Below are 12865 nucleotides of genomic sequence, written 5' to 3' on the forward strand. Positions count from 1 at the left end.
TTATTTAGTTCGTTTGGTGATGTCATGTTTTCCTGGATAGGCTTTATGCTTGTGGATGTTCGTTGTTGTGTGGGCATTGAAGAGTTAGGTATTTATTGTAGCCTTGCAATCTGGGCTTGTTTGTACTTGTCCTTCTTGGGAAGGCTTTCCAGATGTTTGAAGAAACTTAGGTGTTGTGGTCTAAGTTTTTGGTCACTGCAGGAATATATGCATTAGGGAGCACTCCAAGCCCAGTAACATTGTGGCTCTTGCCAAGGTACCACCTTAGTAGCCCTGGATAATATACAAAATCATTCTCTGGATTACCAGGCAGAGACCGTTTTTCTCTTCTCTTACTTTCTCCCAAACAGATTCAGTCTGTCTCTCTCTCTCTCTCTCTCTCTCTCTCTCTCTCTCTCTCTCTCTCTTTCTTTCCTGGATCTGGGGGAGGGGTAACACAAGTATCCCTGTGGCCACCACCACTGAGACTGCATAGGGTCAGACCTGAAGCCAGCACAGCACTGAGTCTTGCCCAAAGCCTGCAGTAACCACTGCTTGGCTCCTGCCTATGTTTACTCAAGGCACTAGGGCTCTATAATGAGCAGGTGGTAAAGCCAGCCAGGCTTGTATCCTTCCCTTGAGGACAACTAGTACCTCCTAGTCCTGGGCAGGTCTAGAGATGACGTCCAGGAACCAGGGCCTGGAGTCAGAAATCTTAGGAATCTACCGGTACTCTATTCTACTGTGGGTGAGCTGGCACCCAAGGCACAAGACAAAGTCCTTCCCACTCTTCCTTCTTCTTTCCACAAGCAGAGGAGTCTCTCCCTGTGGCCACCACTGCCCCAGGCCTGCAACAAGTATTGTCTGGCTCCTGCTGATGTTCATTCAAGACCCAGGGGCTCTTCAATCAGTTTGTGGTGAATGCTGCCAGGCCTAGGAGTCTATTTTGGGGCAGTGGGCCCACCTCTAACCCAGGGAAGATCCAGAAATGCCATCTAGGAGCCAAGCCCTGGAATCAGGAACCCCAAGAGCCCCCTTGGTGGTTTACCCCACTGTGGCTAAGCTGGGACCTAAGCTGATTTTTGGTTCTTATGAAAATGCTTTTTTGTGTGGAGAGTTGTTCAATTTGTTGTTCCTTTGGGAGGGCAAGCGGTGCAGGCTGCTATTTAGCCATATGGCTCCATCTCCCTCTTAATCCAAAAAGAAAATTTTAATTGCAAATATGAAACATCCAAAGAAAGTATTTTTGAAATAAAAAATAATTGGTCTTAATTCCAAGGAAAGAACCAACATAGTAAAGTGAAATGCATTTTTTCCAAAAGTTACTTGTTTGGTCACATATTGTATTTTATTTAAATGAAATATCTAGAATAGGTAAGTCCATAGATATTACAAAACAGGTTAGTAGTTGCCAGGGAATGTGAGTGTGCAGAATGAGGAGTCATTGCTTAATGGCACTGTTTTCAAGAGTTACTTTTGTGTACACTTGCAGTCTGGTATCTAAATAATTGAAATATTTGAAAGTCGTGATTCCTAGAATAAAAACAGTGACTAACTTTTAATGATTTCAATGTCATGTGCACAAAAAATCCATGACCAGAGTAATAAGTTTACCCATTCTACCATTCTTATCAAATAATTGCTTAAATAAGCTTTTAAAAATTTCCTATTGAGATGTTACTTAAAATGATATTTGTTTAGTTCTAGAGGTTATGCTTTCCCCAGGTTATGCTTGATTTGGGTAATCTAAGTTTAAGTCCCAATGTAAGACCTAGGGCATGGTACTTAACTTCCTGTAGACCTCAGTTTTATTGACTGTGTGGTAGAAGAAATAATAGTACCTAGCCTGTGAGTTTGTTTTAAATGTTAAATGAGAGAACATGTGGAACATCTTACCCAGTGCCTGGCACATGCTGAGCAATCAATAAATAGGAACTCATCCTGTCATCTTCAGATTTCCTCTTCTGGACCCAGCAGGCTTGAGTTCTGACCTGGTTCATCCACTGAACTTGCAGGGAAAGCACTTAGTGCCCTTCGGTCCGGTCCTCTCATCCAGTACATGGATATACAGTCTTCAAGTGGTTGATACAAATGCGAATGTGCTAATGCATCTTTACAAAAAGAGAGGTAAAAGAAGGATAATCCTGCCAGAGATGCATATGCAAAGATCCGAAAGTGATCGAGAGTGAGGGATTGCAAATTGGACAACACTTAGTAGTGGCTCCAGAAAAGGTTCTTAGAGACTGGCCAGGATGCAGCCTTTTCATCCAGAGAAACAGCCATCTCATTCGTAGACTGATTGGTGACTGATTGGCAGATTTTATGAGATGACACAAACACCCTCCCCATTGTCCTGCCAAAATGTGGGGAAACTCTTCCTGGAAAAGTTATTTCTTTGAATTGAGCTTCCAAAAGGTCCTTATTCGAATTCAAATACTCTACCTGGGTTGACTATCACGTTGCATAATAGTTTCTCCAGATTAAGGCCATTTTTCCTAAATATTTAGAAAAGAATTTTTCGCTTCTTATCAATGATGCTGGTGTTGACTCAGTGCCTGCCTAAGACTTCTTCCAGTGTATTTCTTTACCCCAACCAGTATCTTTTTCTTTGGAAGAATTTTTTTTTTTATTATAACACTATTGTAGGAACTCCTTTTTGGCAAAGAAGGCATCTAAAGTAACTTTTAGGGATGGAGGCTTATGAAAAACAAGACAGAGGCAAGACTCAATTTTTGAAATCGAATTCCAGCCATGAAGCAAATGCCACAAAAGGGCACAGGAAGAAAATTTGTAAAGGGCTTATCTACCATTGTTGACCAAAGATTGATTCTGTTGTTAAGCAAACACCTTGTGAGCCAGATATTGTGCTAGGTATTCTGAATACAAAGATGAAGAAGCCTCATTCCCTGTTTTCAAAGAAACTCACAGCATTATGGAGGCCCAGGTTTCTATTTGGGCCTCCATAATGCCTTGTGCTCTACCAAGAATGTTAAAACAATCCTTTCCGGTAGGAGTTTCTAGTTAGTGGCTTATAGTTAGCCAAATGAAGACAGGATGACCATATGGTGCTGATAAATTGAAAGGAATTAGGATGAGCATCTAGAGGTTTGCATGGCCAGACACCTAATTCAGATTGCAGAACAGCAGGATGGGAGGCGTAGTCCCAATTTAACTCTTGATCAAAAAGAGAGGTAAAAGAAAAGAAATATAATCCTGCCAGAAATGTGTATACAAAGATCTGTAAGTGATCGAGAGCAAGGGATTGCAGATTGGACAGCAGGCTTTGTCATTTAATCCCAGAGGAACCCTGGGAGGATTCTAGGTGTGCATATTGTCCTTATTTTGTAGAAGAAGATATTGAATCCTAAAGAGACAATGCATTTTCAAAGCTTACACAGTCCAAATCAATAGCTGAACTGTGGCTGTAGGATTTGAATGCCCCTGTGATGTTCACTGTGTGTTGCCACCATACCCTGCAAATGTGTTATAAAATAATAATAACAAACAAAATTAACCCGAGATATTCCCAGACTCAATCAATCCAAGGAGACTGAACTTCTGAGTTTGTCTTGGAGTTAGTTGGCCTTTACTGCTACTTATGCTAGATCTTGAAGGTAGAGTAGGCAGTACACTTAGCGGGGAAGTGGGAGAAAGGTGAGAGTTTCCCCAGGCAGGGGAAACAAAGTGAGCAGATTTGGGGCAAGGTGTGTGAGATTGTGTGGCTGACAATGTAGGGTGGGAAAGATTAGTTATCAAGGGCTAAGCTGAATAGTAGATTGAATCCAAATGGTAGAAGTTTTTATTTAACACACAAAAAAGGCTAGAATTGATCCTGTAAGGAATATGAAGCTATAGAAGGTTTTTCATCAGAGGCTTTGACATTTTAAGATTTGTGTCTTTGAAAGATAATCCAAAGATAAGAGAATAAAACCTTAGATGTGTAAAATAGGAGTTAGGAAAACTACACAAGCTATGTGTAAAGGGAGTCAAGGAGCCAGGATCGAAAGGAAGACAAAAACACAAACCAATTATTTTAAATCAAATACCAGTACAATAACATATTTTTAAGTTTTAAAGCTGCTTTTTTCCATAGCTCATTGATTACTCTTTTAAAACTTAATAGCGGATATTATTTATTGATTCCTTACCATAGTCCAGATACTTTGCTAAGATTTTACATGTCTTTTTTAGTCCTCAAGAAAATTCTATTTTCTCTTCATTTTATAACTGAGGAAACTGAGGCCAGGGAAGGTTAAATAATTTGTTTGCAATCAAACAACTAGTGGTTGGTGGAATTTGGATTTGCAACCAGGCAGTCTGGCTCCAATGGCCTCTTCTTAACTTGATCCTACAAACACTTCCTAAATAGTAGGCATTTTCTCAGAGCAGATCTTTCACGTTAGAGAAAACTTATTTGTAATCTGTGATCAAGGAGAAATTGCCTGAGTTGCCTGGATTATTTTGGCATTTTTAATATATGCAAGAAAAATGTTATCAAATACATGTAAATTAAATGGTCCTGAGTTTACTTTCTAATAAATCAATTTTCAGTATTTCCCATTATATCAGAAACTAAATTATTATTAAAACACATCTTGTGTGCATTTGTTTTTGACAGGTTGCTTTTCACATCTTTTTTTTTTTTTTTTTTTTTTTTTGAGATGGAGTTTTGCTCTTGTTGCCCAGGCTGGAGCCCAGTGACACAATCTCAGCTCACTGAAACTTCCTCCTGCCAGGCTGAAGCAATTCTCCTGCCTCAGCCTCCCAAGTAGCTGGGATTACAGGTGCCCACCACCACGTCCAGCTAATTTTTGTATTTTTTTTTTAGTGCAGACAGGGTTTCACCATGTTTGCCAGGCTGTTCTCAAACTCCTGACCTTAGGTGATCCACCTGTCTTGGCCTCCCAAAGTGCTGGGATTATAGGTGTGAGCCACTGCGCCCAGCCTCAAATCTTATTTTAATAAAAACCTCAATTTATCTCGCTGTTAGAAACTAGGGCTTCATTTGGCAATGTGGTCTTTCCAGTTTTTTTATCTCTTTCAAAAATCTTTTAAGAGTTATTTTTATTAAAGTAAGTTAATTTTAAAATTTTGCTTTATCTCTTGAGATTGGTATATAGAGTTAGGAACTACTTGATTACATATAGGGAGCTACTATAAATTTGAAATAAGAACTAAAGTTATAATGTGACCAAACTGAATAAGCACTGATAGCATTTGTATATATTTAAACAGAAAAAAATAGTTAGAAGAATAATTTTTAAAAACACACACCAGATGTTGGTAAAGGCAAAGATGTTTTTGCTCTTGACTTTGTCTATGAAAGTCAAGTGAATACTTTGTAAAGAATTGATGATGGATAAGACAAGTACATTGATTTGTCAAGGTGTGAATTGTTGTCTTCAAACCTTCTGCTTCCATGATTGTTTTTTCTTTAATAATGAGACACCTAGACCATAACTAGCTATGCAATTCTGAATCTACCTTTACAACTTAATCTTTATGATTCCATTATATGAGATATCTAGAGTCGTCAAATTCACATGGACAGAAAGCTAAATGGTGCTTGTCAGGGGCTGGGAGAAGAGGAGAATAGGAAGTTACTATTTAATGAGAACAGGGTTTTCAATTTGGATGGATGAAAAACTTCTGGAGATGGATGGAGATAATCATTGTGCAACAGGGGGAATGTACATTGTACCACTGAACAGTACACTTAGAAAGGGTTAAAATGTCAATTTTATGTGATGTGTATTTTACCATAATAAAAAATACTTAATGTTTACCTATACTTAGAGAGAGTTTACATATAGTCATTTGTTGAATAAAATTTGTAAATGCATATGCTTAGATAAATATAAAAAATTGTTTTCAACTAAAACTTACAGATTTCTAGCTTTAAAACTGTGGAGAAACAATCTTCCTATGCCATTTTTTTTCTTGAAAAAATCACTCAAACCAATAATTAGTACAAAAACCAGAAAGGTACATTTCATTTTTGAGGAAACTGGGAGATGTCTGTAACTCTAAGCCACGATGCATAAAGATAGAAGTAGATGGAGAAAAGGTCAATGACTTAACCAAATAAGAGAACCATACTAACGTGAAGCAAACTGAGCTGCCCCACTCCCCCAAAACATACTTTGGAAGATGGAAGAGTTCTAAAAATAGCAGGTGTATGAACATGTATATTATATACACTTCTCCATACGCCCTCACTCTTTCTCAGTGTAGTCAACATACTTTGCATCCCTCTCCATGGAAGACAGAGACTTTGGGATACTAGGCAGAGAGTAGAGGAAGGATAGCTGTATGTTTAATTCTATTTAGGACAAATAAATGAATGTCTGCAATGTGTCAATAAGACCTTCAGCGTCCTTCTCCTACCCATACCAGAACGCTAGCAAGCGTGTTTATATCCTTCTCTAGAAAAATAGAGATACCCCAGAGGAAAAACAAACAAACAAACAAAAAACTCTTACAAATAGTAACATTTGGAAGAGGCAAAGAAAATGCCCACTGGGGACTTGGTGATGCTGCAGTAAAAATCCCAGTGCACAAGCCTCACCCATGCACTTAGAGCTTACTGTCACCTTTCTATAGTTTCATTCTTGCGTATGAATTGGAATCAGGAATCAATGCTGGAGTTTGAGAATACTACACTCATCACTCTTTGAATATATTATTTACATGTATTTCTTTAATAAAATTTAAATATTTTGAATATTTAAAAATTTAAATATTCAAAATAAGGTTAAATTTGCTGAGATGCATTTAAGTTTAGAATAAAGAAGAACAAGAACCATGAAAGAGGCACAAGAGGAGAGGCAGAATGCAAAGGAAATACAGCAGCACTTAGAAAATTTTAAATTAGATAATTTAAGTTTTCTTCTGAAATCCAGTATTGAATTAGTGCAAAATTCTGAAAGTCAGTTACAAAATTCATTTTATGTCAGCATTACTGACTCCATGCAGAAATGTTTATTCTAGTTTTAAAAACTAGTATTCTGTACCTTTTAATAGCCAATGTAATTTGTTGACAAATATTGAAATTTATACATTACCAGAGATTTCACGTACTGTTACCTTTTAAAACGATCATTTGTTAACCAGTATTACCTAATGCAGCAATCAAAATGTCATCTGTTGCATAGGTAACAGGAAACTACCATTACTCATGTTGTGAGATGGTCAAAGACCTTATCATACTTTATGGTTAACAAACTCATGATGTTGTCATATATGCCCTCATCACAGCGTTTATGATACCTAAAAGTTAGTACCTAAAAATTAGAAACAAGGACAGTGAAGTTAGATTGTTTAATCCTGCATATCTTAAAGATCTAAAATTTTCTGTCTGTTAAATATGTTTATCATTATACTAGTAATGTACATGCACCATTTTTATTATATTAATTCATTGCCACTGTTCAACTAAAGAGGATGGGTGAATTTTAAAAACTTCCAAAAACTTGGTAGCATTTTTTAATCTCTCTTCCTCTTTTCTTTCTGTCTTAAACACACACACACATCATGAAGGGCAAGCTTTGGATCCAAAAATTTTGAACAAATTATTGGCTTTCTTTATGTATGAAATTATTATTATCACATCTACTTTGGAGGGATGTTGTGATGTATAAGTAAGAAAGTATTTTCTACTTAGCACGTAGGTAATTAATAAATAGTAGGGATTTACTATTATCCTAACCTGACAGTTTATGAAAGAGGTAGGAAATCTGAAGATAGGAAAGCCCTCAAAATATAATACTCTGGACTTCTCCTTTGGGAATTAAGGAATGTAGCTCCAAGCAAGGTTCGTGCCAGTACAAAAGTCCTTGAATCCAATTGTATTCCTAGTAAGTGTAATAAAATAAAAGAAACCTCTAGGAATTGCCTTAAAATTCCCCTCCAGATAAGGAAAATAACACAATATTTCTCAATAATGAGGAACTGCTACAGGAGTTCAAAGTATTTCGTTCTCATTAGCATTCGAGTACAATAGAGAATAGCAGGAAACTGTAAAAACTGCACTCCCCTGGTCTTTTTTTCTAAAAAGTTAGTTTGACTTCTCTGGAGTACTGAATTTCAGCATATTTGAGAGGCCTGAATATTTAGTTGATATATGATATGGCTGTAAGAAATATGCTCATGATAGATTGGAAAGTATAGAGTATCTATTGTAATCTGAAAATAGGAATTTAGAGAACAGAAGATTTGACAGTAGGCAGAGTATTTGAAAGTATTAATACTTAAGAAAACCTGGGTTGTATAGTAAAATTACTCTGTAACACCTCATTCAATTGGCTTCAGTTAATGTTTAATGTTTAATTCATGGATAAATGTCATAAGTCTCACAAGTCATGCTCACCATTGAATGATAAGAGAAAGGGAGATCACATTTTAGGTGCACACAATCTACCTGTATGCAATTGACGCTTTCCATGTAAGTGTTGCCAAGTCGTATCAGGGGCACCATTAGTGGTATGAGACAGACTTTAGGCATTATTTTGGACTCTTTTTTTTCCTATTAATATACACTTATATTTTGGGGGCAAATTATACCAGTATATTAAACCTATTTACAGAATCAATGTAAAGTTACTTTTTATATTCAGTTTAAGTTTTGTTTTTTTTATTTTTTTAAGTGATCCAATTAAGAAAAATATCAAATCATGGTATAGATGGAATGCTAATATGGAAAGAATTATGAAGGTGGTGTTACGACTGAAGTTTCAGAAACATCAAATGACATAGTCATTTGATTCAACAAAACATCTACAGATGGATGACCCAATGAATGTATACATCTATGGTACAGTCTCTTGAAATGTGGTAACAACCAGAAAGTAAAAGGTCCATACATTATACAATTCAGTACAACAGGGAAATACTGAGAAATAATCGCAGCTTCTGGATCAAAAGCATGGGCCACATCGTTCCTAAATCCAGTCTCACCATATTTAGGTCTCCTCATCAGCCTGCATGCCATCATATGCTTGCATGCTAACAGGAATTTGGAGGGAAATGCCATATCTTTTCCATTTTGGGAAGCTTTTCAGAGGGAAAACTACAAGATGCTTAGATTACAAAACATTCTTTCAGAAAAGTTCATGTGAAAAACGGCCTTACAAGTGGAGAAAACTATATGAACAGACATTTCTCAAAAGAAGACATTCATACAGCCAATAGACACATGAAAAAATGCTCAGCATCACTGGCCATCAGAGAAATGCAAATCAAAACCACAATGAGATACCATCTCACAACAGTTAGAATGGCGATCATTAAAAAGTCAGGAAACAACAGGTGCTGGAGAGGATGTGGAGAAATAGGAACACTTTTACACTGTTGGTGGGATTGTAAACTAGTTCAACCATTATGGAAAACAGTATGGTGATTCCTCAAAGATCTAGAACTAGATGTACCATATGACCCTGCCATCCCATTACTGGGTATATACCCAAAGGATTATAAATCATGCTGCTATAAAGACACACGCACACGTATGTTTATTGCAGCACTATTCACAATAGCAAAGACTTGGAATCAACCCAAATGTCCATCAGTGACAGACTGGATTAAGAAAATGTGGCACATATACACCATGGAATACTATGCAGCCATAAAAAAGGATGAGTTTGTGTCCTTTGTAGGGACATGGATGCAGCTGGAAACCATCATTCTTAGCAAACTATCACAAGAACAGAAAACCAAACACCGCATGCTCTCACTCATAGTTGGGAACTGAACAATGAGACCACTTGGACTCGGGAAGGGGAACATCACACACCGGGGCCTATCATGGGGAGGGGGGAGGGGGGAGGGGTTGCACTGGGAGTTATACCTGATGTAAATGTTATGCACATGTACCCTAGAACTTAAAGTATAATAATAATAATAAAAAAAAAAACAAGTGGAGAAAACTCTGTAACATTGAACACATACTATTTGTTTTTTTTTTTTATTCTGTCATTGCCTTAAATATTAGGAGTAGAAACAAAATTTAAATTTAAATCTCAGTAGTCTTACAACATAGTGCATTTTTCTTTCTCTGTAATGGCAACCTTGATGTAACAATCCAAAAGCTTTGAATATTCTGGTTAGTTCCATGCGTTGTCAGATTCCCCACTTTAGTTTGTTTTTGTAGGGGGAGAGGGGTGATTTATTAGTCATTATGCGACTATTATACAGTACCTAGTAGATGCCCAATAAGTGTGTTAGGTTTTCAGAGAAAGATTCTTGGAAGATATAGAATGTTGGGCAAGTAAGCAAGGAATAGCACATGGGGCTGCGTTGAACTCGTGTGTGTGTGACAGAGAAGGGAGTGGCATCAGGCTAAATAATCTCACTAGGACATGGATCTGGGGGACAGTAGAACACAGGCTAATTATTTCTGGAGAGTTGAAAACTCAACATTCAGACATTACATTCTCTGATCATTGTCATTTTCTTTCTGAAATGGCAACTGGAAGCTATTTGGTAGACCTTATATGGAGAGAACAGTGTTTCAAATGAATAGTAGTTGCTTAATTTTACTTGATTTGCTTTTGTTCTTTCTTTTCCCACATTTAAATTCCAATGAGAAAAAAATTAAACTTCTTCCTCTAAGTCCCCTCTCCCCTAAAAATTATTAGTCTCACAGACCATTTAACTTTCTAAAAAAATACGTGATTAATTAACCTGCTTTAAAATGCCAGCAATATACTAGACATGGGACAGTGCTAAGAAAGTGTGAATGTCCCCTGGCAGTCATAAGGAAACTGAAAAGCTTAAGGGGATAACTATGTGGAAAGCAATTTATTGGCATTTACCATAAGAGGCCTGAGAGTCATTCAAAGAAGTTTAAGTCACAAATGCACCTTGAAGTGTGACCAGGGGAGCAGATGAAGGGTTTGTTGTAAGAAGCAGCCAGAGCCTCTGGCGGATGCCTTACTACATTTTCCAAGTTGTATGGGTGGGTCACAACTGCACTCCAACATCCTGTCTGCAAATGCTAAATAAACACCAAGTTCACGTCAGACTAGAGAACCAACGTACTAACTAATGCCATTTAAGCAATCAGAATGCTTACATTATTTTCACTTGGTAATTCACATCCAAAATAACTGAAGTTGGCACACCCAGAGAAGTATATATCCTCTGTGTAGAGATGTTCAGAGAGATAGGCAGGGTGGTGAACCATTCCTTCTGTTAGGAGCATTTGGAATCAGCTTAGATTACAGCTACTGTAATACAAAATATTTTATATTTAGGAAGTGGGAAGGGTTTTGGCCTTCAAAATAATAAGAGATATTGACAAGACATAAAGCTTCATTCCTTACTGAAGAGCTGTTAAGGATTAGCAAACCCAGAGTCTTTATGTGTAGAGATGAATGAAATTTGCATATTTTTTTAAAAAGATTTAGAAAACATTGTGCAAGTGAACAGCCTTAATACATGCAGCCACTTGTCCAGGAATAATACATTCGATTTTTCAGTTTAAAATTCCAGTACATTCTGATCCAAGGGTGCCTGTTACACTCTGCTGAATTTTTCAGAGGTAATTTACATCTCTACAACCAACTCCAAAGCATGACATTTCATTACATCCGCTCAAAATGAACAGCTGCTAAGTCATCAAGTTCTCTCAACTTTGCTTCTAAAAAGAAATTTTAGTTTTAGTGCTTCAGTGAAGTACTTTTTTGAAAGAATGCCTTTTATAAAATTCATTTGTTTATTACAGTAAATAAACAACTTAATGGCAAGGGGTGTGTTCCTTATAAAGGTGCTCACAGAATGTTACCCAGAATAACACAGACATCTCATTTCCCAGAGAAGGAAATGGTTTTATAAGTTTTGTGAGGTCTCTTGTCTGCTTGGCCGGTTTACAGTGCTGGTCTCTGGAGCTGATCCGCCCCTTTGCTTTGTAAGTCTCAGCAATTGACGAGGCTAGGCTGGGCGCTGGGCTTTTCTTTCTTTTTTTTTTTTTTTTTTCCTTTCTCACTGCCCTGTGGTGTTTTGAACTGCCTTCTTACAGACGTCATACAGCCCTTGAGGAATAGTTTCTGCCTGGTGAGATTGAATGATAGTTCTCAATCACAAAGCCCTGGATTCTAAGCAGGGACACACAGAAATTACTTTCCCAGGTAAATCAGCCCACCCAGCCAAAGTGTGGAGAGCTTTGATCCTTGGCTGACTTCTTCGCTCCACGGAGAGGAGTGTTTTCCTGTGCTTGCCCTGAAATGAAACTTCCTTGACAGCTCTCCCGTGTTGCAGTACCTCCCGGTCATTTTCTTTTCCTTTCTCTCTACCTACGCGCTTCCAGTGTTAGAAACCTTTAAATCTGTTATTACGGAATTGCAAGAAAGAGATCAAGTGACTCTTTCACTGTGCTGGTTTCCCTTGTGACCCAGATGAAGAATCAATTCAGAATTCAGTTCCTCCCTTGGCATTGCAAGACACAAAAGAAACTGTCACTTCCTAACAGCCTAGTACTGGAGTAAATTCAGTATGAAGGAAGAAAGCACTCCTGCGTGTTAGAACCTTGCCCAAGAGCTGGACCGAGGACAGGAGGTGGACTCCGGGAAAATTGGATTTCTTCAAGCAGCCTCCCTGGGAAATGGAATATATTTAAAATCTTCTTTGCAGAAAGACAGTTAGAATGTATTAATAAGAATAGTTGAAGACTTATTTTCCTTTTTTTTTTTTTTTCAAAATGAGCATTATTATGAAGCCAAGATCCCGATCTACAAGTTCGCTAAGGACTGCAGAGGCAGTTTGGTAACGTGCTTTTCTCTCATACTTCTCCCCTTTTCTCTTTTAAGATTGACGTACTCTGAGTATTTAGTAAGTTGTGTGATGTTGGGGCTTTGTGAAAGAAGGCAGTATTGGCGACTCTTTTATTCTT

At 37.5% G+C, this 12865-nt stretch overlaps 1 protein-coding gene across 21 annotated transcripts in view; it reads left to right on the forward strand.

Annotated features, from left to right (window-relative positions):
- LOC105499433 (phosphodiesterase 4D) overlaps nucleotides 1–12865 on the forward strand; it is a 1582997-nt gene that overhangs the window by 1259087 nt on the left and 311045 nt on the right. The window contains exon 1 of one of the 21 annotated variants that reach the window (XM_071097869.1): nucleotides 9840–12738. The exons of 19 other annotated variants lie outside the window; for them this stretch is intronic. In XM_071097869.1, the coding sequence (XP_070953970.1) occupies nucleotides 12674–12738 (65 nt within the window). In that variant the 5' untranslated portion in view covers nucleotides 9840–12673. Of the gene's footprint in view, nucleotides 1–9839; nucleotides 12739–12865 lie in introns of those variants that run through there. One more of the 21 variants, XM_011771990.3, reaches the window with a different exon arrangement.

The sequence above is a fragment of the Macaca nemestrina genome, chromosome 6 (assembly GCF_043159975.1).
Source record: "Macaca nemestrina isolate mMacNem1 chromosome 6, mMacNem.hap1, whole genome shotgun sequence".
NCBI lineage: Eukaryota > Metazoa > Chordata > Mammalia > Primates > Cercopithecidae > Macaca > Macaca nemestrina.